General features: G+C 42.3%; 1 protein-coding gene across 44 annotated transcripts in view; it reads left to right on the forward strand.

The window, feature by feature from the left end:
• The window catches only part of celf4 (CUGBP, Elav-like family member 4), a 74839-nt gene extending 51604 nt beyond the window's left edge, over positions 1–23235 (forward strand). Inside the window, exons 4-15 of one of the 44 annotated variants that reach the window (XM_054617085.1) lie at positions 9314–9367; positions 11617–11630; positions 11710–11720; positions 14047–14175; positions 15146–15225; positions 15565–15709; positions 16044–16181; positions 17374–17526; positions 19546–19611; positions 20082–20165; positions 21818–21901; positions 23108–23235. In XM_054617085.1, the coding sequence (XP_054473060.1) occupies positions 9314–9367; positions 11617–11630; positions 11710–11720; positions 14047–14175; positions 15146–15225; positions 15565–15709; positions 16044–16181; positions 17374–17526; positions 19546–19611; positions 20082–20165; positions 21818–21901; positions 23108–23235 (1086 nt within the window). Of the gene's footprint in view, positions 1–9313; positions 9402–11616; positions 11631–11709; positions 11721–14046; positions 14176–15145; positions 15226–15564; positions 15713–16042; positions 16182–17373; positions 17527–17973; positions 18085–19545; positions 19612–20081; positions 20166–21817; positions 21962–23107 lie in introns of all 44 variants that reach the window. The other 43 variants (XM_054617108.1, XM_054617110.1, XM_054617111.1 and 40 more) reach the window with 43 other exon arrangements.
• The last annotated feature ends 210 nt before the right edge of the window (positions 23236–23445 follow it).

The raw sequence follows: 23445 nt of genomic DNA on the forward strand, positions 1-23445 counted from the left end.
GCCGGGATGGAAGTGAAAGCAGGCTGCCCTATTCAGAATATGACAGCTTTTTAACTTTTTTTCCCCCTCGTCCTTTTTTTTTTTTTTTTATTCATTAGATAAGTGAAAAGCAAAAACTCAGTGATGGCACGCCAGTACCAGCCATGATTTATGTTCACCTCTGGAAAGAGAAAAGTAGAATTTATGGCTTTCTCGTCTGGCCTAATCTTCACTATATGCTGCAAAGCCCAGGCAATGCAGTGAGCTTAGAAGGGGGAGGGAGAGAGAGGCTGAAAATTGTCCTCTACACTTTCTCTAGTTAGCTTTTCTCTTTTTCCTTTCTCTTCCTCTCACTTGCTAACCAACTCTATCACATTTTGTCCTTGTAATTTTTTTTTCTCTTGCAAGCTTACGCACACAGAAGCAGCCATACATACACACACACTTGAACACAGCGAAGCTTTGAACACTTCTAATCACACGCATGCAGGTGCACTATGCACACAGACACGCGCTCGCACACAAACAGAGAGCTGCTCTGCCCCTCAGCGACACCTTCACTTCTCTCGCACCAATTTTCTCACACTTTTTTCCATTCTCCTCTTTCTTTCTCTTGCTGCCTCGCTCCGCACCTCCGCCCTCAACCGCCTCCACGTATAGATCCTTTCTTTTTATAGTCAAAGCTATAGTCCCCATGGCAACACCAGAGTTGTTGATTGCCAAGGTGCTGTATGTCTAATTATGTAACTATCGCAAAGGGGGTTGTGTTGTTTGTGAGCGTTTATGTGTGTGTTTTTTTTTTCTCACCCCGGCACTGTTCTGATGGATCAAGCTGTGGTGATAATCGATCTGTGTTCAAGGCTCACAAAATATTGTGTTCCAAACATGATCAAAATGTAATATTTGACACGTTTTGTGCGTATGTATCAATGTGTATGTGTGAGAAAAAGACAGACGTGTACGTCTGTGTGTGCACATCTCATTTGCACATGAGTGTGTGAGGGTATGAAAAAGTGCGTGTCAAAGGGAGGTGTGAAGCTATAACAGGTTTTGACAGGGTAAAATCATTTGGGGGTGCAGATGATGTGCTTTTTCTATCCTTTTTTCTATGTGTGACAACAGCATTCTCAACCGTCGATTCCTATTAAAGTGTTCGCGGGAAGCGTAAATCCTGTCTGCTCTCATTCCACATCGATTCTTATCCAGGTAGAGCGTTGAAGAGATGGAGAGGAATCTGGGGAAAATACGGTTTTAGGCCTTTACTCACTGTGGAAAAAATTGTTTTTCGCACTCATTTCCTCTATTCCTTAAAATATTTGTACAGAAAAAGAGGAGGATGAAGAACGGGGGAAAAATAATAAGATGTGGAACGGGAATAGAAAGGAAAACAGAAAGAGGACTACATTTGCATTTTAACCTCTCATTCAAAACGTCTCAAAAAGCCGTCCCACTACTGCCAACAAACAGGCTGTCTGCCAGTGAAAAGAGGGAGAAAACAGGAGGAGATAAAGAAGAGGTGGGCTGGTGTGAAATGGATCAAACAATGGATGTGAGAAAAGCATTGCTGTTCTCCCAACCAACTGCAGGCAAAAGAGAAAAGGAGTGGAGGAGGAGTGGGGGGTGATAACTTGCAGCTTTTAACATGTCTGAGTTTTGTAACTAGCTTTTAAAAAAAACACATCCTCAGAAAGTTGGAGAAATAATTTTTCAGAGCTAATTAGCGTGCCAAAGAAACGTAATCAGGAAGCAAAAGAGAATAAATAGAGATTATTCTGTCACATGTGCTGTTTTCAAGGTCAAGAATGATCTTCCTCGCTCCCGGATGAATCAGATTTGGAAGTGTGTGTGTCTATGTGTGTATGCCTGTCTATCCTCCTCTGTTTTCGTGTTCCGTGTGAAAGACATGTTAATGAAGGAATCCACAATGATCAGAGGGTTGGACAGGGAGGTTTGCCTCCTTTAGTGATCTCTGCGTGTTTCCCTTTCATCTGCCTTTGTGGAGACGTTGTGATCTCGGTAGACACTACTGGGACAGCGGCACTACGAAGCGTGCAGCAGCATATAGAAACGGGCCGAGAAAGATGGTGATTGTATTGTTCATTCATACAGTTGCTCTAACGGGAATTTCAGAGTTATTGAATTGCTTTAGGATGATATTTTAGGGGTTGTGAGGTAATTTAACATGCATCTAAGTGTCTTTAAACTTCCACCATCAAACCCATTTCAGCAGAGTGGAATAAGTCCTTTTCCATGTTATTTTTCAGAGCAAGTTTTGGTGCAGCGCTTCATCATCTCGCAACATTTTGAACCATTGGAAATATTGATAAATGAGAGCCATAGTCTCATTTACCATAATGCACACTGCAGCCACGTTGTTGTACTAGCCATCTAAATGCTGCGGCGTAACAGCCATAGAAAGCACAGACTGTGCCAATTCATAATTCATCTAGATGCTTTTTTTTCTCTGATATTTATTTCGCTCCCGTCCACTCAGCTCTGACTGCAGCATGTCGCTCAATCCCAGCCCAAACAACTGGGCCAAGCCGTCCCGTTGTCAGAAAATACTCTCCTCATCCTTGATCTGACGTGATACAGGTTGCCCATCTCTGTTTGTCTGTAAAGATGAGAGGGGATAAAGCAGAAGAGAATGCAACAAAGGGAAAGAGATTGGGATGTTTTGCTTTATACTCCTCTTTACCCTCACACACAGACATTGATCTCTCCGCAGTATGTTTCACTTGAACATCAAAAGAGAGACTTGGTGTTTGGCCATATGTCAGGATGAGGAACTACAGGGTCAGGAAAGAGGCAGAATACTCACTGAGGCCTGTAGACATTAGGGGAGAATAAACCTGATGGGAATCCAAGTGGCACTTTATCATTCATCAACTTCCAAGCTTGTATCAACACTGCTATAGACTGACCCAAAAATTCTTGTCAAAAAGTGTGCCATTTTTTCTAATTATTCCAGAAAATGAGTACCGTATTTTCCGCACTATAAGGCGCACTTAAAAGCCTTTAATTTTCTCAAAAAACGACGTGCCTTATAATCCGGAGCGCCTTATATATGGATTAATTCTGGTTGTGTTTACTGACCTCGAAGCGATTTTGTGTGGTACACGGCGCTCTGTCAACATGTTTTAGTAGACTTAGTAAACTACAAAGCCGCACCGCTTGCAGCATTACGGCTACCGTAGTCAGGAGCGTCGCGGAGTAATACATACTGTGCTTCACCATAATATTACAGTGTGTGTGTATAAGGACCCCAAAATGGCACCTGTCAAGAGACACGCTTACGACGCGGACTTCAAACTCAAGGCTGTCAGTCACGCAGGAGAACATGGGAATAGAGCAGCTGCGAGAGAATTCAACGTTAATGAATCAATGGTACGGAAGTGGAGGAAGTTTGACTGACTGACTGTTTTGTTTCGCTTAATGCGCCTTATAGTCCGGTGCGCCTTATATACGAAAATAGACCATTCATTGACAGTGCGCCTTATAATCCAGTGCGCCCTATAGTGCGGAAAATACGGTACTTGGTACTACATTTTCAAGCCCTATAATGCTTTTCCACTGTTGTACATGAAAAGGTCAGTAGAGTGTAAAACCTGAAGTCCACGCCTAAAAGGAGTTACCCTCCCCCTCAAAATCACTGCTCCTGAGCTGCCTGAAACGGCTCCATTGAATTCTCTCCTTCACTTCAGTAACTTTATGAGGTCACAATGTTACGGAAGTGACGTAAAACTCCTTCTGGCTAGTTTGGCCCACCCTCAAACAACAAAAGAGAGAGACGGAGCTGGAGCTTGAGAGGAAGAGTTTTTTGAAATGTGAAACGTTGACCAATCACAACAGAGCGGGCTAGCTGACCAATCAGAGCAGACTTTGCTTTCTAGAGGGAGGAGCAAGCGCTACAACGGAGCGTTTCCGAGAGAGGGTGAGAAGAGGTGCTGCAGGACAGCCAGGATGAGAAAAAAAGGCGGATTATGAGCATTAACGCATGTAAACATGTTGTTATTGTAACTAGAGATAAAAATATGCACCCGGAAAATAGCATAATAGGGCCTGTGTAAGTAGTATTTCTGCACTCTAGTATTGCTATCTTTACTTAGGTAAAAGATCTGCGTTCTTCTTCCTCCGTTGGTTAGAGAAATATATTTTAACTGCACCTCATGTCCTATTCAGCACCACTTAATAGGACATGAGCTTGCATGTCGTTAGCATTGGGTATATTTAGTAAATTCCCAGCCATAATATCATAAACAACCACTTCTCTAGCTCTGTCTGCTGAGTGACTTTTAGGCTGGGAAAAAAAACCACACTTGTTACCGGGATTAGCCTGTGCACTTGCGAGGAGGATCACTGAGTAAGAGCCGAGGCAATGCCATTTGACTGACTGACCTGAATTCTGCTCCTGATGAACACATCGTGTGCCATGGGAAAAATAACTTCCCTCCTCACACCAGCTGATTCCAGCTCCATTAGTCACATTACGGCACTTCTCCGCGCAGTCCGCGGTGGTAATGGCGGTGGAAGGGTGTGAGCTGCTCTTTTGCTACAGATGTTGTAAAATAATAATGTAAAATCAATCCTTTTAAAATAGGTCGTCCTCTTTGAGACCACTGGTGAAATCTATTACATGCGTGCTAAATGTTTCTAGTTTTTCAGCTAATCTTGCCACTGAGGTTTTGTTTTTTTCTCCCCTGCGTACAAGGGCCCGGTTTCCCAAAAGCATCCAAGGATTATGGCCGTATTTGTTCAGCTAATGTTTCCATTGGCATGTTTCCATCCCAAGATGAGTGTTGTGCATGCTGAGATACTTTGGAAAGCAGGTCGAGGTCGAGTGCCAGTGGTTCATTTGACAGTACGAATACCGGAGTTTGGTTACACTTACACCCGTCTGGCATCGCTCCCGCAGAGAATCTCAACATCTGGAGCTGGTCCCTCTCCGATGCTTTTATATAATGTAAAATTAGGAATCAGTAAATATATGTCAAAACAGAAAGCAAAAGAAAAACCAAAGACATTAATTCAAATGCAACGGAGAAAGAATGATGTAAAAGAAAAAAAAGGGGCCTTTAGCTGCAGAATATAAAATAGAGCAAGTCTTCACAATAGTAGAAGAGGAATATTATGAAGGCAGCCTTCCTTGCTCCCTGGTGGAGTTTCATGGAGTGCTTTCTCACTGTGATAATGAAATGACCTGGCCTGCACTGCTCCACTCTCTCTCTCTCTCTCTCAAAAACACATCTGCGAGACGAGGGCGAAAATGAGAAAATCCTACCCCCTCTCCAGAGTTTCGTAAAGCATACTTTCAATATTCTTTTTCACAGACGATGATGGGAGTGCGAGTGACTGTGCGCTCTTGTGTCCCTGCGAGTGCTGTGAATTACTGCGGCTGCATGTATTAGTTTGTGTGTGGTTTTTGGTTGCTGGCACTGTCCTGAGCAACTAGTAATAAACTGTATTTGAAGCACATCTGACATAACAAGGTACTACACAGAAATTCAGTGGATATAAATCCCATAGAGCTGTCATTGTAACAGTGTTTTTGTAACTTAATTTCTGTGGTTTGCAAGCAGTGGGATCAATACAAGGACTTCAATTTTGCCCCATTTCAAGGTAGAATCCAATATAGCAAACTATAGTCCCACACTGTTTTCAGCTAATCTTGTGGGCCTCGCTAAACATTTGGGGCCGTACCAGACTGATTCAGAAGAATGACTCACCAGTTTGGTTCAGCTAAGGCTGCATGCAGCCCATGTATTCCTCAGCTTCTAGTTAGCAGGGAATCTATGGCAGCACTGAGGCAGAGCACTGTCATTGAGTTACATAATCAACAGAGGAGTGTAGCAAGGATAGGCGTGTGTGTGTGTGTGTGCATTTGTGTAGCCGCAGTTCTTTTTGAGCTGTCGATCATGTGGTACACCAAGGCCACTCTAACACTGGGCTGCTGAGGTGGACTTTCAGCAACAATGGAGCTTAAGCCCGTGTGTGTGAGCACGTGTGTAGTGTCTTTAATAGGCATGTGCGTGGATGAATAGGCGGCCGCATTCACAAGGCTGGGGAGAAAAAGGCACGCTACATGCAAGGTATTAGGTGTGCATGCTGAGAGATGAGCCAATTTACAGAACATGTTGGCTCACAAGGAAACATTTACATATGCATTGTGCAGTGTGTGTGTCCTTTATCGTATCCTGTTGTATGATTCCATGCATGTCTGGATGTAACGGGCCGTGCATGTTTGTGCATGAGCCAAGCCTGCATGTCTAGCCATGTAAGCCTACCCACTTGCCTGTTTGTGTGTATATATATGTATGCATGTCTGCATCTCTATGTCTTCTTGTGTGTCTCTTTTCTCATGCTGGCATTAGGCTAGAGAGAGCTTCATGCATTGTATGTGTGTGGTAGTGCTTCTGTTGCTCAATGATGCCATCTGGCTTTGGCTAACACCACCACATACATCCTAGGGGAGCTATCCGTGCTAGTCAACGTTTGGCTTTAACAACTGTTTTGGGATCGGTTGTCCAGTGGGCTGGTGCTAACTCACCCCTATTATGAGCAGGATGATAAAACTGACCTTGAAGCAGTTTATGGGCTCGGGATAATGGAAACCACCGATAGAGAGCCCATGAATCTCCACTCAGCTTTCAATGACAAAAGAAAACAATGGTTTAACCACTTAACATTGTTTTGAACTGTATCTAAAAATGTACAAGGGGACGTTCTGCGGCTCAACTAGCAATGACAAATTAAGAAACTGGTTGATAAAAGTTATCTGTGAAGTTAATTCATAGGATTTGATGTGTTTGATTTAATATTTAAACAATCAAGAATGACAGTGATGTAAAGTTTTGAAATAAAATGAATGCACTCAAAAATTAACTAAATTAACTAAAATAAATGTTATGATAAAGGGAACATTATTAGAGGCTGAGGGGGGTCAGAAATAGGGGTGGGTTTAGCTATTTCTTTTTGGGGGGGGAATCATGGGAGGGTCTTCAATGTGTATTTTATCCTATATGTATATGGGAGATTTGTTACATATAAAAAATATTGACTTCAATCACATGTTTTGTCACATGCAAAGGACAGCATCATTAACATTAATTATCTTGACATTTTAGGGGGAAAGTGTTGCTGATATTTTTCTTAGTCAAAGGGAAAGTCCCGCAAAAATATTAATAACTCTGCAGAGGGTCTTGCTTTAAGTAGAACGTAAAGTAAACCCAAATAATTCTGGGTCCCTAAATTGCAGGTGCGGAGAGAATTTAGGACCAGGAAAATGAAACGTAAACTCAGAGGGCCAGTGCTGTCATACTGTGCTGGTTAAGACCGGTGCTTGCATATAAAACCAGTGGAGGTGGAACACAATTAGGTCAGATTGAGGCCAGACCATTTGTATCATGGGTCACAGTAAAAGCGCTCATATGTATGCAAGCTTATAGGCCCCTTGGGAGCAGTGGGCTGACCTTGTCCCATACTCTGATCTATGTCCTCATCTCCCCCCTATGTCCTCTTTTCCTCAGTCCTCCCCCCTCTTCCTTTTTCATCACCACGTTTCTCTCCTCTCAAACATCCCACACACTTTATTTTTTACCGTTTTCCATTAGTTTCTCTTCTTCCTCACCGTGTTTGGTTTCACTCCTCCTAAAATCTCCCTCTTTCCTATCCAGCTCAGTTTTTATTCACATCCTTCTGTCTCTCTTTCACTTTTTTTTACTCATTTTAACACCCTTTTTTTCCATTCCCCAATTCCTTAATCCCCTCTCGTCCTTTTTCCATATCAACAGCCAGTCTGATAAATAATGCATCACAGCACATTAAAAACATTAGTAGGGTTCTCTTGGCTGTCAAAGAGAGGGAGGAGACGAGGGAGAGGAAGGAATGGGTAACTCCATTTTAAATAAGTGTTATGGAGAATGATGTGATTTAATATTAGCAGCAGAAAAGCGCTAGGAAAGGGTGAAGGTCCGAGCGTTAATTGTGTTTGCGTTGTGACATCGTGTCCCCCCGCGCTCAAAGGTTTCGCCTTTGGTGAATCATCTGAAAGCTCTGAGATTCATTAAGATGATGACTGTATCAGCAAACTCTGAGGGAAAGATTTAATGACATTTAGCGAAACACTGATGCTGCATCACACAGAACCTTGACCTTTCCCTCCTCCCCTTTCATCCTCAGCTTTCTCCTCCCCTTTCCTTTCCGTTTCTCTCCTCTCCTCTCCCCTCCTCCCCCCTCCTGCCTTCCTTCCATTCCTCCTGGCAACGTGGCGATTGGCATTATTAAAAATTGATTGGCGGCGAGCATTTAGCAGGGTGGTGAGGCGGAGAGGGAAGGTTTGACAGGCAGGAGTGAAATGAAAGGAGGGCCACGGCGGACACACTGTGGAAAGGTCTCACTGGGGGGACAGACAGTGTGTGTGTGTGTGTGTGTGTGTGTGTGTGTGTGTGTGTGTGTGGGTGTGTATGTGTGAGAAAAGAGAGGATTTTGCAAGAACATTTTGTATTGACGCTCTACATAGGATACGTAATATGTTTATTCTGTGTGTACGAGTTGATTTTGCTGTAAGTGTGTATGTAAACATCCACCCCATTATATTATACATTACATTACAGTCATTTAGCAGACGCTTTTATCCAAATCGACTTACAGTCAGTAGTATATTACATATCATTCACCCATTCACACACTGATGACCATGCAAGGTGCCACCATCAGACTCTAACTAACATTCATGCATCATCCAGTCCACACCGATGGCAAGCCTTCAGGAGCAACTTGGGGTTAAGTGTCTTGCCCAAGGACACATCGACTGCCGAAGCCGGGTATCGAACCACCGACCCTCTGATTGGAGAACTACCTTGCTCTCCACTACGCCACAGCCGCCCTCTGAACAGTCCACACACAGACCGTTAGCACACGAGCACCAAGAAGCACCCACAGAGAGGATACACAGTCACAGTAGCTCTGCTGACCCAGAGTTATCTCTCTGCCATCCTCCCTCCATCCCTCTTTCTATCATTCCCTTCATCCCTCTGCTTATCCCCCTTTTCCAACTCCTTCTCTCTCCTTTCATCTTACATCAAATAATATTTCCAACCCATATTCCCAACCAGCTATTCCCCCAATGGCTATAAGTGCTACAGCTTTGGAGATTTTCAATACACTTTACCCGCAATTTGGCTGAGTGATTCTAAAAAACTTTTTTGGGAGGGGGTGGGAGAGGGGTACAAGCTTGTGCTATTACATGACGCTTACTGGTTGTCTCTTGTTTTCTTATTTTTCTGTCTCTATTCTCACTGTCCTCTCGTTGCTTCTCTATCTCTCTCGGTCACAGATGAACAGACCAATCCAGGTGAAGCCAGCAGACAGCGAGAGTCGAGGAGGTATTGTATGCTCTTCCTTTCTTCTTCCCCCCCCCCCCCCCTTTCCTTGCTACCTTCCTTCCCTTTGTTCTAGCCTTACAAACATGCTGCCTGTGCGTATCAGCCTCACCATTATCTGTCCCGTTAGACGATGCCCTGTACCTCGACGCAGGCTGACAGCGCGGCCCGGTCGGAACCTCCAGTATTCAGAACGCATTATGTAAATAGTGTTCCTCCTGGCTGGCGCTGCCCCACGCTTCTTTCTTGGAGTTTCATCATATGCACTGATGCATGTACATGCAACGCACACACAGAAACATGCGCGTCACGCCATGCTTGAGGGGAAAACAGGCCACTTCTTTTTTTGTCAAACACCTTTAAATAACTGTCGTCAACAAAGCAAGTCCTATTTGACTTGTGTCACAAGTTTGTGGCAGCCAAATGAACCGTAGATTCAATAGACAGATCTGTGTGAATCAAAGTGGATGTCTAGTCTGGTATATTATGCTCGGCTTATTGTATTGACAGCTAACACAGCATAAAGCACATTTTCTATGTCTAGACATGTAGTGACCTGCTTCTGACATCAATCAATGGACTGTACAAGAGAAGATTGATGCAGTTTGACCATTTTCGGCTGGACTGTCTCAAACTTTGCAGTTGTTGATATAATTGGCACCAGAGCAATACTTCAGTCAGAATAAATAGGGAAATAGATTGGGGAGGGGGGAAAAGGGGGAAAAAGAGCATGCAAGGAGTTCAAGGTTGATGAGCAGAGAAAAACATAAGGACTGAGGGAGAGGTAAGCCCGCAAAAAGGGGGAAAAAAACTTTAAGGAGAAGAAGAGAGATAGTGCGACATCCTCTTCTTCTATTTAGTTTGGTGTTGCTCTGAGTATGATTGATGGAGCGGGAGGGAACAGAGGCGAGCATGAAGCGTGAGGAAGCAAAGTGAGGGCAATGCAGGCCGTCCATACCTCTGTCTGTTATTTGAGTCTGTCTCTCCCCATATGTACGTCCTCAGCCCATTTATATTCTACACACTTTTACTTCTTTCAAGATTATTTCCGTGTCTATTTCTTTATTCTTCTCTATCCCTTGGATGTTTTTGTCAGACATGAATACAAGGCTACATCACACTCGAAGGGTGTTGCAATTTAATTGCAGTGGAGGTAGAAGCACAACACCAATGTGAAAATATGCCGTTAGAAGTAAAAGTCCTTTTAAAATCACACTGATGCAAAAGTACAGAAGTATCAAACGTGAAAGTACTTGTTCTGCAGAAAGGTGCCCCTGTGACTGATATATTAGTATATATATATATATATCATATATAACAGACTGCTAGTAATGATGCATCAGTGTAAGTAACATATAACTGCTGTAGCAGTGTTTGACAGGTCTATACGTAGAAACGTAACGTTTTAGGAACATATATCGCCTTCCAACCTTTCCGGGGTTCGAGTATCACTATTGCACAACGTTTAACCACGACTAACTCCAAATCCACAAAAACCAGCCTGCCACTGGGCAGATAGACAACAAGCAACCACAGACCAACAAATCACAACATCAAAGAGCTCAAAACATAAAGCCCATCAGTGTGAGATTATAAATAGAATCAGCATGATTAATACAATAAATTCAAGGCAACTATTGCTGTTGCCACTGTTGTGCTGACATTAACCAAAGTTTAAGGCTGGCTTTTAACAGTGCATGGGCATGGAATACCACTTCTCCACTACTTAAACCGAGAAAGCAGATTGACCAACAGCTGTCTTTTTGAACTGAGTTGCAGAGTCACCCACCAAATGCTTATTTGGTGGAACATATGAAACACAAGGAGCCCCAACTACACACAGTTTTTTATAAGGGTTTTGCCATCATTGGTTTAATCATCAACAAAGCATTGTATTTTAGAAGTTGATCATGTTTTAATGCAAAAACCTTAATCTGAAAGTAACTTGTAACTGAAATCTGTTTAAATATATATATGTAGAGGAGTAAAAAGTACAATATTTCGCTGCAGTGGAGTACAGGTATGAAGCAGCAAAATGAAATGAAATTACATAGTTATACATTTTATCATTCTTAGAAATACTCCTGCTGCCTACTAAATATTACAAGGGGAATCAGGGAGTCATTGACATATGCTGTCTGTGTGTGCGTGTGTGTGTTCTCCAAGTCCTTTCCCAAAAGAGAGATGTTATGTTTATTGGTGTCTTCGCTGGGGAACTGTAGGCTTTATCCAACAATGAGCTTTGTACCATGAATAGGTATGTGTGAGAAGGTGGGGGGCCAAACATTTCAAGATCTGTGTTCATGTGTGTGTCCTCCCCCCCTGATGTGCGCTCCACTCTTGTAAACAGTCCCCCCCCCAGTGCAAGGCCAGAGTGCAAATTAGTCTTGTTGACTCTGCAAGGACACCCTGTCAGGCTCAGGCAGCGGGGAACAGACCCTTAGCATGCACGCATGCACATACACAGATAACCGCACCTACACACATGTTAAATTACAGGGCACATTCAGAGGCAATTGCACAGAGGCTCATTCATTTCCCAACGTATAAATCCATTTCCACAAAGCTCAGATTCTGTGCAACTTAAAAGCAGACAGCCTTGCACACCGAAACATCTGCTACTGTTGTGTGCTAACACACTTTCACCGTCTGCCTCACCATTTCCCTCAAACACTCATCCAGTGACTCAACTCACGCTGTCACGGTGAATAATGAACTGATGCCGGACCTCAGTCCGGCTAGATTTTATTAAAACCCATACAAACAGAATTTGTATACGATTTGTTATCCTGCAATTATTTTTGACAGCATAAAAGTTTGTTTCTTCAGATAATTAGCAAAAAGAGAATGAGGTTATGTGTTGCTTTTCATCCACATTTTCACCAAATGTTCTGAAATGACTATTTTAACTTAAGAGGACAGCAGTTGCTATGTGCAAAGAGAATGGTTGCTATGTGTTCGTGAATGAAAAATAGACCAAGTGATGTCTTAAATTGGTGCCCTGTGACTTGATAACAGCATGAACAAGTCCTAATACTTTCCTAATGTTTAGAAAGTGGCCATTTTATTTTGAAAGTGTTCATCAGTGCTTTCCAGTAGCCATGACAAACATGTGCACAGCTTCCTGTGTAACAACAGGTTACCCTCCCATGCAACCCCATTATTTATGTAATTGTCTTCTGGATTCAACATAACCTTTAAGTTATGCATATTACTTGTTATTTCTGTTAGGTTACATTTATTTTTATCCACTTCGTTTCACAGTCGAACTTGCAGCCTCATTATTGTGCAGCAGGCACTGGCATCCTGTCTGCTATGCATATTTAATAATAATAATAACAACCAAATGTGTTGTCACATGTAAAAAGAGCCCCCTGGACACAATAGCTGTCGAACTTAACTTAGACTGCCATTAACTTTTAATGATGTTCTAACCTGAGGACAGGCACACCGACGCGTCTGTCTGTCTAATACCTCACAGGTAGTACTTGATGTACTGAAATTGGCTTATTAGTCTGATAAGTCAGACCCATGGATTATCACAACCCCCCCCCTACTATCTGTTCTAAATACTTTGCAAGGGCACCAACGCTGCTTCATTTACTTAGCACCGGCCAAGATGATTGTGATTGGTTTGAAGAAATACAAACAAGCCAGAGCCTTTTTTTAATTTCCTCTATAGCAGAATAACATTGTGTGGAGCCACTGACACAGCGCTGTGGAGATAGGCCTGTCTATGTGAGACTTCTCTTCACGTAATGCATTCACAGCTATGTAAACATAGAATAAAAGAGGTGCTTGAAACAACATGGAAGATTTGGATAACCACAACATTCACTCACTGTGCTCTCACGAAGAATGGAGTACCATATTAACCACTTATCTTACATTTTGAGCTACTCCAAAACTGCAAGGCAAACAGGTTGGTTGCTAGCAATATTTTCTGTCACAAAGAGACAGGCACATGGTTATAGACACACATTTACTGAAGGCACAAGTCGAGGAAGCACTACTGAGCAAGATGTGAGTGTGCGCATATGTTAAAATGCTGCACCATGCGCACCTGTGACCAGAACTTGCCCTACAAATCTGTAATAGAATCAAAGGTGGATAATATTAATTAAAAAAAAACATATCAACAAAGAAAAACATGCTTTACCATTTAAAATACACATTGTACTACAGACAGTGTTCAGCAAGCATCATTGAATGAGCATGAGCGAGGAGTGCTTAATCAGTGTTACTGAAATGTGTCGCTACAGTTAACAAATTTCAAATTCTACATGTTGTTATGTAATATAATTATTGGCATCTGTCACTGACTTGTTATGAACATTTCAATTGTTATTCTATTGTTATTGCACTGCTGATGTTTTTCCAAATTGAGCTGAGCACCTATATATATTACCAGGAACCCTTTGTTTAGATAAGCATCCTCATTAAGAAGTTGTGGTTACGAAAATAGCTTCGAGCCAATAGCTAAATTTAAACCCAATTGAGATCTAAAGATGTGCAAATAAATGGGTGTAAACATATGCTTCCTTGGATAACATATACAATCTGTTACATCACAAAACGTTTTTCTGGATTCAAGTACAGATGGGTAAAAACGCTGCTATTTCAGTGAACATAGCGTAGACTATTAAAAGGCATCTCTGATCCTCTGATCGTGACCTATTCCTTTTAGAAGACAGAAAGCTCTTTGTGGGCATGCTCAACAAGCAACAGTCAGAAGATGACGTGCGGCGCCTTTTCGAGTCCTTCGGCAGCATCGAGGAATGCACCATCCTCCGAGGTCCCGACGGAAACAGCAAAGGTGAGTTTATAGCTGTTTATAACTTTGAGCCAGCAGACCCCTTTTCACACACTACTGCACAGAAATTATTTGGCCTTTTCAAAGTTGGTGACTTTGCAAAGTTCTCCTTAAACACTCCATGTTGAGCGATGTCAAAGCGGGCTATTTCACAATCATCAGAGGAGTGGTTACATAAGAATACTGTAGATTCGGTAAATTTCAACAGTAAATGCCATTTGAAGGTTTTGCCCACAGGGATGAGAGATATAAACCACACACTCTTTACAGATGAACCCCATTAACCTCCTGCGTCAACCGACATGGCTCAGACAAAGAAAAAACGCCTAGTCAACCTCCTTATTAACCACCTGACTTCGATGTCATGCCAGAAAAAATGTCCTTTCGAAATGTTGTCAGAGTGCTACACAAGTTCACTGCATGAAGTTCATCAGTGGGCTTAGCAGCCAATCAATGAGGCCCAATGATAACTAAGCCCAATGATTACAGTGGGCTTGATCACTCTGATTCCTCCGTGAAGCTCCATTAACAAGGCCTCATCAGCCAGCTTACTCGGCTAAGTGGGCTTTAGCTCAATAATTACTGGAAACTTGATCATTCAAATTCATCAACAGGGCTTGTCAATAGTAAGCGGCACCAGAATGCTGTGGCATTTTAAGCCCCATCAGAGGATCCCAACGTTGTTAATGGTGTCAGAGTGGCATGTTTAGCCCGCTTATTGAGCCTCGATCCCACACTGACACAGCCCCTCCTCGGCAAAGAGGGGTTTTGTTTACGGGACTGTTTGTTGCTGGGTAAGAAACTTATCCCGGGTGAAAAAACAGAAACCTTTTACATGTTGTCTTGTTCCTGGCAATGTTTTGCGATGATACTGTATGATATACTTTTCAGCAAACGTTTCTCCTTTGTTCTCACTGCCTGTTTTCCCCCTTTGCCATTTTCTCTCTCTCTCTCTCTCTCCCTCTCTCTTTAGGCTGTGCGTTTGTAAAATACTCCTCTCATGCTGAAGCTCAGGCAGCCATCAGTGCACTACACGGCAGCCAGACAATGCCTGTGAGTACATCCTATCTGTGTGTGTGAGCATGTAGATTTATGTGAGAGAGGTGAGTCACGTAGAGATGAGTCACATAGAGCTTAATTACCTTCTTAAAGTTGAGTTAAACTATACTTTATTAATCCCAGTAAGGAAATTTGTCCTTCGCATATGACCCATCCTAACTATTTCAAGGTAATGGCTGCCAACTACGGCTCTGACGCCATTGCCTTGGCAGGAAAGGATGTGTGTGTGAGTGCTAATAGAAGCTTATGCCATTAGTATCTGTATACACTAACATGTACTGCGTGGCTTGTTTGTGTGTGTATGTGTGGGTGGGTGGTTGGGTTGGTGCACAGGGCGCCTCATCCAGTCTGGTGGTGAAGTTCGCCGACACGGATAAGGAGCGCACCATCCGCCGCATGCAGCAGATGGCCGGTCAGATGGGCATCTTCAACCCTATGGCCCTGCAGTTTGGAGCCTACGGAGCCTACGCTCAGGCAAGATGCCCCCGCAAAACGTCTTTGTGATCCGCAGTTATTTATTTAATGAACCATTAAATGGAGTGTTCAAGCCAAGCTCGCATGGGAATCTGGAATAGCAAAAAGAGATGTACTCCCTCCAATAAATAATAATGTATTTTCTTAGGATGTGATATAAAAAAAATATGTGCGATCAAATACCTGTTTTACATCTAGTAGTCTCTGTTTCCCTTTACCTTCTTTTTGTACCCCACGCCTTTCTTTTTTTCTTTAACTCAATAATCTAAAGGCCTTCTTTTCTTTACTTACATTATTCTCAACCCTCCTTTTAAATCCCCTCTCCTCCACTGTGTAGGTGCAACAGCAGGCTGCATTGATGGCGTCAGTAGGCCAGGGAGGCTACCTCAGTCCGATGGCGGCCTTTGCTGCTGCCCAGATGCAGCACATGGCCACCATCAATGGCATCCCAGGAGCACCGATGACCCCAACGTCAGGTAACAGTGGGGAAAGATCAAATGTTAAGGGCCCGAGGTGGAAAGAGTACTAGAATATTGTACCCAACTCAAAGTACTTTAAATACATTTTAAAAGTTAAAGTACTCGCAGGACTATCAACACCATCAACACCAGAATTCCATACACAGTATCAACTATATTATAGTGTTGCACAAAACAGGTTTGCATAATATCTCCAACAAACTGGTTTCAAATTCTTTACAGCAGTCATGACAGCTTCATTTATAGCTATTTTCCAAATAATTCACTTTCAGCTCCTCAAACCAAATAACGCCACTGTGCAAATCTCTCCTATACACCACTTTATCATGTGCGTTAAATACAAACACACATGCGCATACACGAAATATGTGCAAGCAGGTTTCATCAGCGACTTAGACAACGACTAAATAGCTAAATAAAGCTTGCCTTTGCACATCTGACATCTGAGCGCTTGCACCTGTTGCCTCTTCTCTTCTGTAGCATTGGCGGTATCGTTAACGTTATTTGCGTCGTTAACGTATCCCTCTATTTTTTTTTTTACTACTTGCTCCTTCAATATTTTCCTCTTTATTTCGGTAGTTAAGACATGCTGCAATATTTCCTGAGTATTTCCTTTAACTCACGTTGCGTTTGTTTTGATCTTTCTTCGAAGACAGTCGAACGTGTTGTCATTGGCTCGTGAGAGCTGGTGGGCGGGAAGGTGCGGAGTGATTGACACATGCCTCAGCAATTCACGTGCAACATGAGACATCAGTTACTGCTATTGGTTACTGCTGCTGGACACTCCGCGATTTTGCTCATGAGTAGTTAGCCAACATGTCGCATCCCTTGCGATAGTGCCGACTTAGTTCGCCTAAATCGAAAAAGTAGGCTACTTAAAATATGAGTGAGCGTACTGCAGTTAGGCGGGGTATTCACTTTTTTTTTTATACAATTTGTATATATACAATATGTCTAAGATTCAGAATGGCTGTTGTATCACACTGAGGGACATAATGGGTCAAGAAAATCCGCCCTGACATTTAGTGTCCTCACCGGCCCACTGGACCGACCCCTCTGACATTTCCAAGAGTTACTTGGTGTCCAGTCAAGAAGTAAAACTTCTCTGTATTTTCCTAGAAAAAGAAATTAAATGCAGTGGAATGCTCACTGTTTCTCTGTCTTTGCCCCGTCTGACCCTTGGCTGCAGGTGGTAGTACTCCTCCAGGCATCAGCGCCCCCACAGTGACCAGCATCCCCTCCCCCATTAGCGTAAATGGTTTTACTGGCATGCCGCCCCCACAGGCAAACGGGCAGCCTCCTGCAGAGGCTGTCTTCACCAACGGGATACACCATTACCCTGGTAAGTCTGATAAATTCAGGGGGCATGTATGCAAACACACAAAATATATCTCAGAGGAACAGAGAAAAAAATAATAAAGCTGTTTAAATTATGGCTAAACTGTTTGTCATGTTATACCATGACTTCTTGAAAATGAAGCTTAAATCCTCAGAGACACACTCTGCAGTAAACACATCCATTGTAGCGGGAAAGTGTGCATGCTGTTGGCTTACAGGCGTGAATAGCCTTGAAGCATGTTCAGGAGGCCGAGGCCAGACGAATTTAGCCCACAGACAGTCAGCATGTCGGGGAGATGAGTGTTTGGCAAAGGTGCTTATGGGGCTGCTGGAGCCTAAGTATGCGCTTGTGTCATGAGCCGTGGCTAGTACCTCATTGGTTTCTGTCTGTGAAGAGGTGGAAGAAAAATCTGTCTTTTTGTTTTTTTTCTTTACACTCTTGTCTCTCCAGTGTTGCAGGAGGTGGTTTTTAGGGAGGACTCGGAGAAAAACGGCTTGGGCGTGGCTCAGCGGAGTTGTTTTGGGGTTCAGGGTGGCTGCTTCCTCTCCTCTCTCTCTGAAGGTAGCGCTCCTCTCCCTCCTCCTCATTCTCTTCCCCGTCTTCATGCCACTCCCCCCGTGGGCTTGAATAAGGGTCAATAAGATTTTGAGCCTGTGAAATAATGTTCAGAATGAAGTTCAAAGCCTGTGGGTTTTATATCATCCTTTGTACAACTATGAAAACCCTGCATTAGAAATGTTGTAAATGTTTAGTCATGATTTGTAGGTGTGGAATTTTTTTTTGTTTGGATTCAAAGCAGAAAGGTTTGAATGCTCCCCACAGTCTCACTTTAGTGTTAGACCTACACACTCACCTTTAAGTTACAAGGACTGATTTTTTAGCCGGAAAATAGGGAAGAAATTTTGATATACTTTGACATAATTTGTCCAAAAATTGTATTCAGACATTCACAAAGCAATTTTTTTCTACAATTGCAGATCTTTCTTACATTCACAAACTTACATTTTTCATGCAAAGGATGATATACAACTAAAGGATTTAAAATTATTTCTGAACATGATTTTACAAGCTTAGAATTTATTGACCTTATATTTGAGCCCATACCTCTCTCCTTTCGTACGGATATCTTAACCGTTTTTCAGTGTTGCTGTTAGTCCACGATGTGTTCAGTGTTTCTTTGGTTTGGTGATAGTGGGGTTTTCAGTATGTGTCCGTGGTTTTTGGTGTGTGTGTGTGTGTGTGTTTTTCTCAGTGGTGTATTTAATGTGCATGTACTATGTGTACAGATGGGTAGTTATTAAGTGTGGCGCAGCATCTGTGGTAGCAACAAGTGTGTTTACAATGGGGGAATTTTTTCTCTTTTCATTTTTAAATAATTAATTGCATCTCCCACATGTGAAGTGATAGCAACAGGTGCATCCAGTGTTGTGAGTGTGTATTGTAATCGTATTGTTGTGTACTTCTCACTATAGTAGACAGTCAGACAAATCAATGTTTCTTCTTCAAAGGGTTTGTTTAAAATAGATTTATGAATTACACATTTTTAACCTTTCCTGTGGTGACAGTGGAGCCGTGTGTTGTTTTTTGTTTTAACTGTGGTACCTCAAAGTTTTACTTTTAAGCTTCTGTGGAAAACCATGCACAACTTTTAAAATGCTTTAGGAGGAACATAAAGCAAAAAAGCCCAGCAAAAGAGAGAGAGATTCAGAATTCAGTTCCTCGCACAGTGAAAGCAAAGCGAGCAGACACCTCGCTGTTCGACTCTCTAACCTTTCTGTTTTTCTTCTCCTTTCTGTTCTCCTCTCCATCGCCGCTCCGTCCATCCCTGCTCCCTTTCACCCTTGTTATATATTACTCTCGTCTTCCTCCGTGCTCTCTCCTCCATCTACATTCTCCCTCCGTCTCTCTCTGCCTCATTTCCCTCCCCCTACACACACACACACACACACACACACACCTCCATCCACCCATGCTCCCCCATCCACCACCTCCTCCGTCTTCTGTCTGTGTCTGGTGGAGCAGCTCAGAGTCCCACCGCAGCTGATCCTCTCCAGCAGGCTTACACAGGAGTCCAGCAGTATGCAGGTCTGTCTGTCACTCTCACAGCAGCACTGATCGGTGTGTGTGTGTGTGTGTGTGTGTGTGTGTGTGTGTGTGTGTGTGTGTGTGTGTGTGTGTGTGTGTGTGTGTGTGTGTGTGTGTGTGTGTGTGTGTGTGTGTTTGATGGCGGAGAGAAAAGGAAAGGAGAAAGATTCCTTTGTCTGAATTTCAATTTTGATCGTGTAACATTAAGTGTTTCAGTCTCACTACATCAATTTATTCTCTCTGTTGTGTTCACTGTGTGCGTGTGTAACATGTAGACTCCATTGACAGTTATCTGATCGATTGCCTGCTGTGCCCCTGCATATATCACATTGTGTGTGTGTGTGTGTGTGTGTGTGTGTGTGTGTGTGTGTGTGTGTGTGTGTGTGTGTGTGTGTGTGTGTGTGTGTGTGTGTGTGTATGTGCTCTTGTCATGACTGTTATCTGATCCGCGCTGTGTGTGTGTGTGTGTGTCTCAGCAGCCTACCCCGCTGCATACGGCCAGATCAGCCAAGCCTTCCCCCACCCTCCACCCATCATTCCACAGCAGCAACGAGAAGGTAACACACTCACACACGGCACACCATTCACTCCTAAATATTCATGCTTGCCGAAAACATTTACTCATATTTACCTCTCTGTTTGTCCTTAATCCTCTTGCCAATATATAGTCCTGGAATAAACACCCACGTTTAAACATATCCAGGCCATTCGCAGTCCTCACTTTATTTTCAGGCATGATTTCACCTCCTGCCAGTTTTTCAAAAGCAAAAATACTCACATTAACACAGAGTATAGTACCAGTCAGGATTGATTAGAGAAGACTGATAGCTTGAAATCTTTATTTTTCAGCCTTTTTAAAATCGAGACAAGTTTAAGATGAAATCATGACGAAGTATAAAGAATGACAGGATACTCAGGTTATGATGTAGCGGCGATCCCTGCTGGTTGTTGGGTATCTAACTTTACCACCATTACTGAGTGTTCTAAACAGAGCTTTAAACTTCCTCATGAACGCAATGACCCCAAGGCTTAGGACACCCATGCCTGGGACCTTACTGCCCTCTTGTGGTTGATAAACAAAACAATGCACATCATTTCACAGCTGTGGCATCCCAGAGGCAATTTAAGCACTTAGTAGTTTTTTTAGAGTAGAGTTTTTCATTACAGCTGAAACGGTCACACAACCCAAAATGACTGTTAACTAATGGCTGCATACTAAGATAAACTCTGCATCTTTCTGTTATTTTCTTTACATCTCTGATACAAAACGTGATTTCACTTTTAATATAAGGAGAATAAGATCGATAGTTGGTTACAACATGACAATAAAACGTAAAAAAAAGTATTTTCATGTTACATTAAATAGGAAGACATCCTTAGTTTTTATCATTTTTATTATAAGAGTTAAACTCTCACTTTGTTTCACAGAAGCTATTGCAAGCACTTTTTTTCAAATGGTGGTAGCGCAATGACTCACAAGTGAGTGTAACTCACAAATTGCAGATTTATTTTTGTGAGTACGGGGTTCTGGCATGCTCATGCATTGTTAGAAAGTGTTTGTTTTGATTAGTGAAACTACAAAACAACAAAATTAACAGTAGAGGAAAGTATCTTGTGTTGCAGTCTGGAGCTTTCATGTTGCAAATTTGGTGAAGCGGGCCCTTGCTTCATCAAGAAATTGTACAAATTACTCATCGGACTTTCCTTAAATATCTTGTTTTGTCTAAACAGCAGTAAGATCATCAAATTGCTACGAAATAAGACAAAGAAATACAACTTTTTATTGATTGTCAAATAGTTGCAGATTTATTTATTGTCAGTTGAGTAATTGTTTTAGCTTGAGTGTGGTTTCATCCAATGTTGCATCACGTAAATTTCCTCAAAATGATTTACCTAAAATCAGGGAGAAGATAAAATCCCCAAAATCTTAACCAAACCAGCAAAAAAATTGTGTGATTATACAGGACAGAAAATCATAGTAAGAAGTTGACTGGCTGTTTTTCGGGGCACTTTCTTAAACCTTTGCAAGCTATTCTTTCTTCTTCATCACAAAGTCTCCTCCTGCCGCGGTCAACCTTTTATGCTTCTCTCTCTCACCTTGCCTCTCTTTCTCTGACCTTTGCCCCTTATCACTTTTTTGTCCCTCTCCCTCTCTCCCTCTCTCCCTCTCTCTCTCTCTCTCTCTCTCTCTCTCTGTGTGTGTGTGCAGGACCAGAGGGTTGCAACCTGTTCATCTACCACCTCCCTCAGGAGTTTGGGGATGGAGAGCTGATGCAGATGTTCCTGCCTTTCGGTAATGTCATCTCCTCCAAAGTGTTTGTGGATCGGGCGACAAACCAAAGTAAATGCTTTGGTGGGTAAAAATGAACAAACCAAAAGATTATTGGTTATTTATTCTGATTATTATTTTTTACTAATCACCTTCTTTACCGCAGTCAACACCCCCTTCCTAACCTCCCAACACCCCTCCCTTAAAAAAATGAAAACAAAACAGTGGAGAATTTCTCTACAGTTGTGCAAAAGCTGGTTGTTACTAAAAAGAAAGAATAGAGAATAAGTTTGTTTGGACTTTTCTATTAATCATTCAAGCTGTTTTCTTTTGAAGCTCCAACTAATTTATTGTATGATAAATAGTTCAGTGATATATGTTACTGTTATAACTCTAACATAAATAGTTAATAGATCATGATAGAAGTGAGTTGTTTTAATGCTGTGTTTGCACAGTTACATTGCCACTGTGCTCTTTATGACATATGCATACCAATGCTGACTCTCAGTCTCTTACTTACTGTAAGAAAAAGCAATGTATGTTGAGAATAATAACAGTGGCTCTAGCATGCAAAGATAGAGAGACTGCTGTCTCTTTTTATGCCACTGACAGCACAATTTAGCCGAATGTTTAATTATGTGGCAAATTATAAATGGATTGTGCAGAATATTTAATGGAGAGTCCGTCAGGTGCAACCTATTTTGCAAAAAAGCTTTTGCTCGTTAATACAACACAACATTAATGTTGTATTATTCATGTTGCAATTTTGAGAAGCAAGTTTTAATTTGTGATTTGATGCTTTCTCACTTTCAAGTGGAAATTAAAAACCGAAACTCAAAAATAGCACAACCACGTTGATGTTTTGGTTTTTACATCCCATAATCAAGTTCATATTGTGATTTTGGTTGCATGCAGCGCTCTGTTAAGTGGACCATTGTTGTTTTCATACTGTATGTTAGCCATATTAATAGTTATAAAGTACTGTATTATATAGTATTTGTTTTATAAATGCTAAAAGATATTGATAAGTATTGTTTTCATTGTTGTATGTACAGATTCAATTATTTAATTCTTATTGTCAAGTTTTACAGTTCTACATTCATGCAAAAGACTGCTTCATCTTATTGAACCCATCTTCATTACCCTTTCTTTTGTAACCCTTAAACTGCCTTTGCCTCTCCATCTAACCACATCCTCGTTGTTCTCTCCCTCTTTTGGCCTTTCCCCCAGGATTTGTGAGCTTCGACAACCCAGGAAGTGCCCAAGCTGCCATCCAATCAATGAACGGCTTCCAGATCGGCATGAAAAGACTCAAGGTGCAGCTGAAGAGGCCGAAGGACGCCAACCGCCCCTACTAGCCCCCCGCCCCAGCCAGCCGCCGCCAACCTGGCGGCCGGGGCAGCCGTTGCACACAGGGAAAGACAGGTCAGAGCCAGACCTCTACTCGTCTGGAAACATTTGTTGTCACTTTACTCTGATGATTAGCTGAACCAATGCATGCAAAATCACAGCGTATTATATTGACAAATGCTCAAATGGCAAGTCCATTCGTGGCACCGCCTGATGTT

The sequence above is a fragment of the Anoplopoma fimbria genome, chromosome 17, assembly GCF_027596085.1.
Source record: "Anoplopoma fimbria isolate UVic2021 breed Golden Eagle Sablefish chromosome 17, Afim_UVic_2022, whole genome shotgun sequence".
Taxonomy (NCBI): domain Eukaryota; kingdom Metazoa; phylum Chordata; class Actinopteri; order Perciformes; family Anoplopomatidae; genus Anoplopoma; species Anoplopoma fimbria.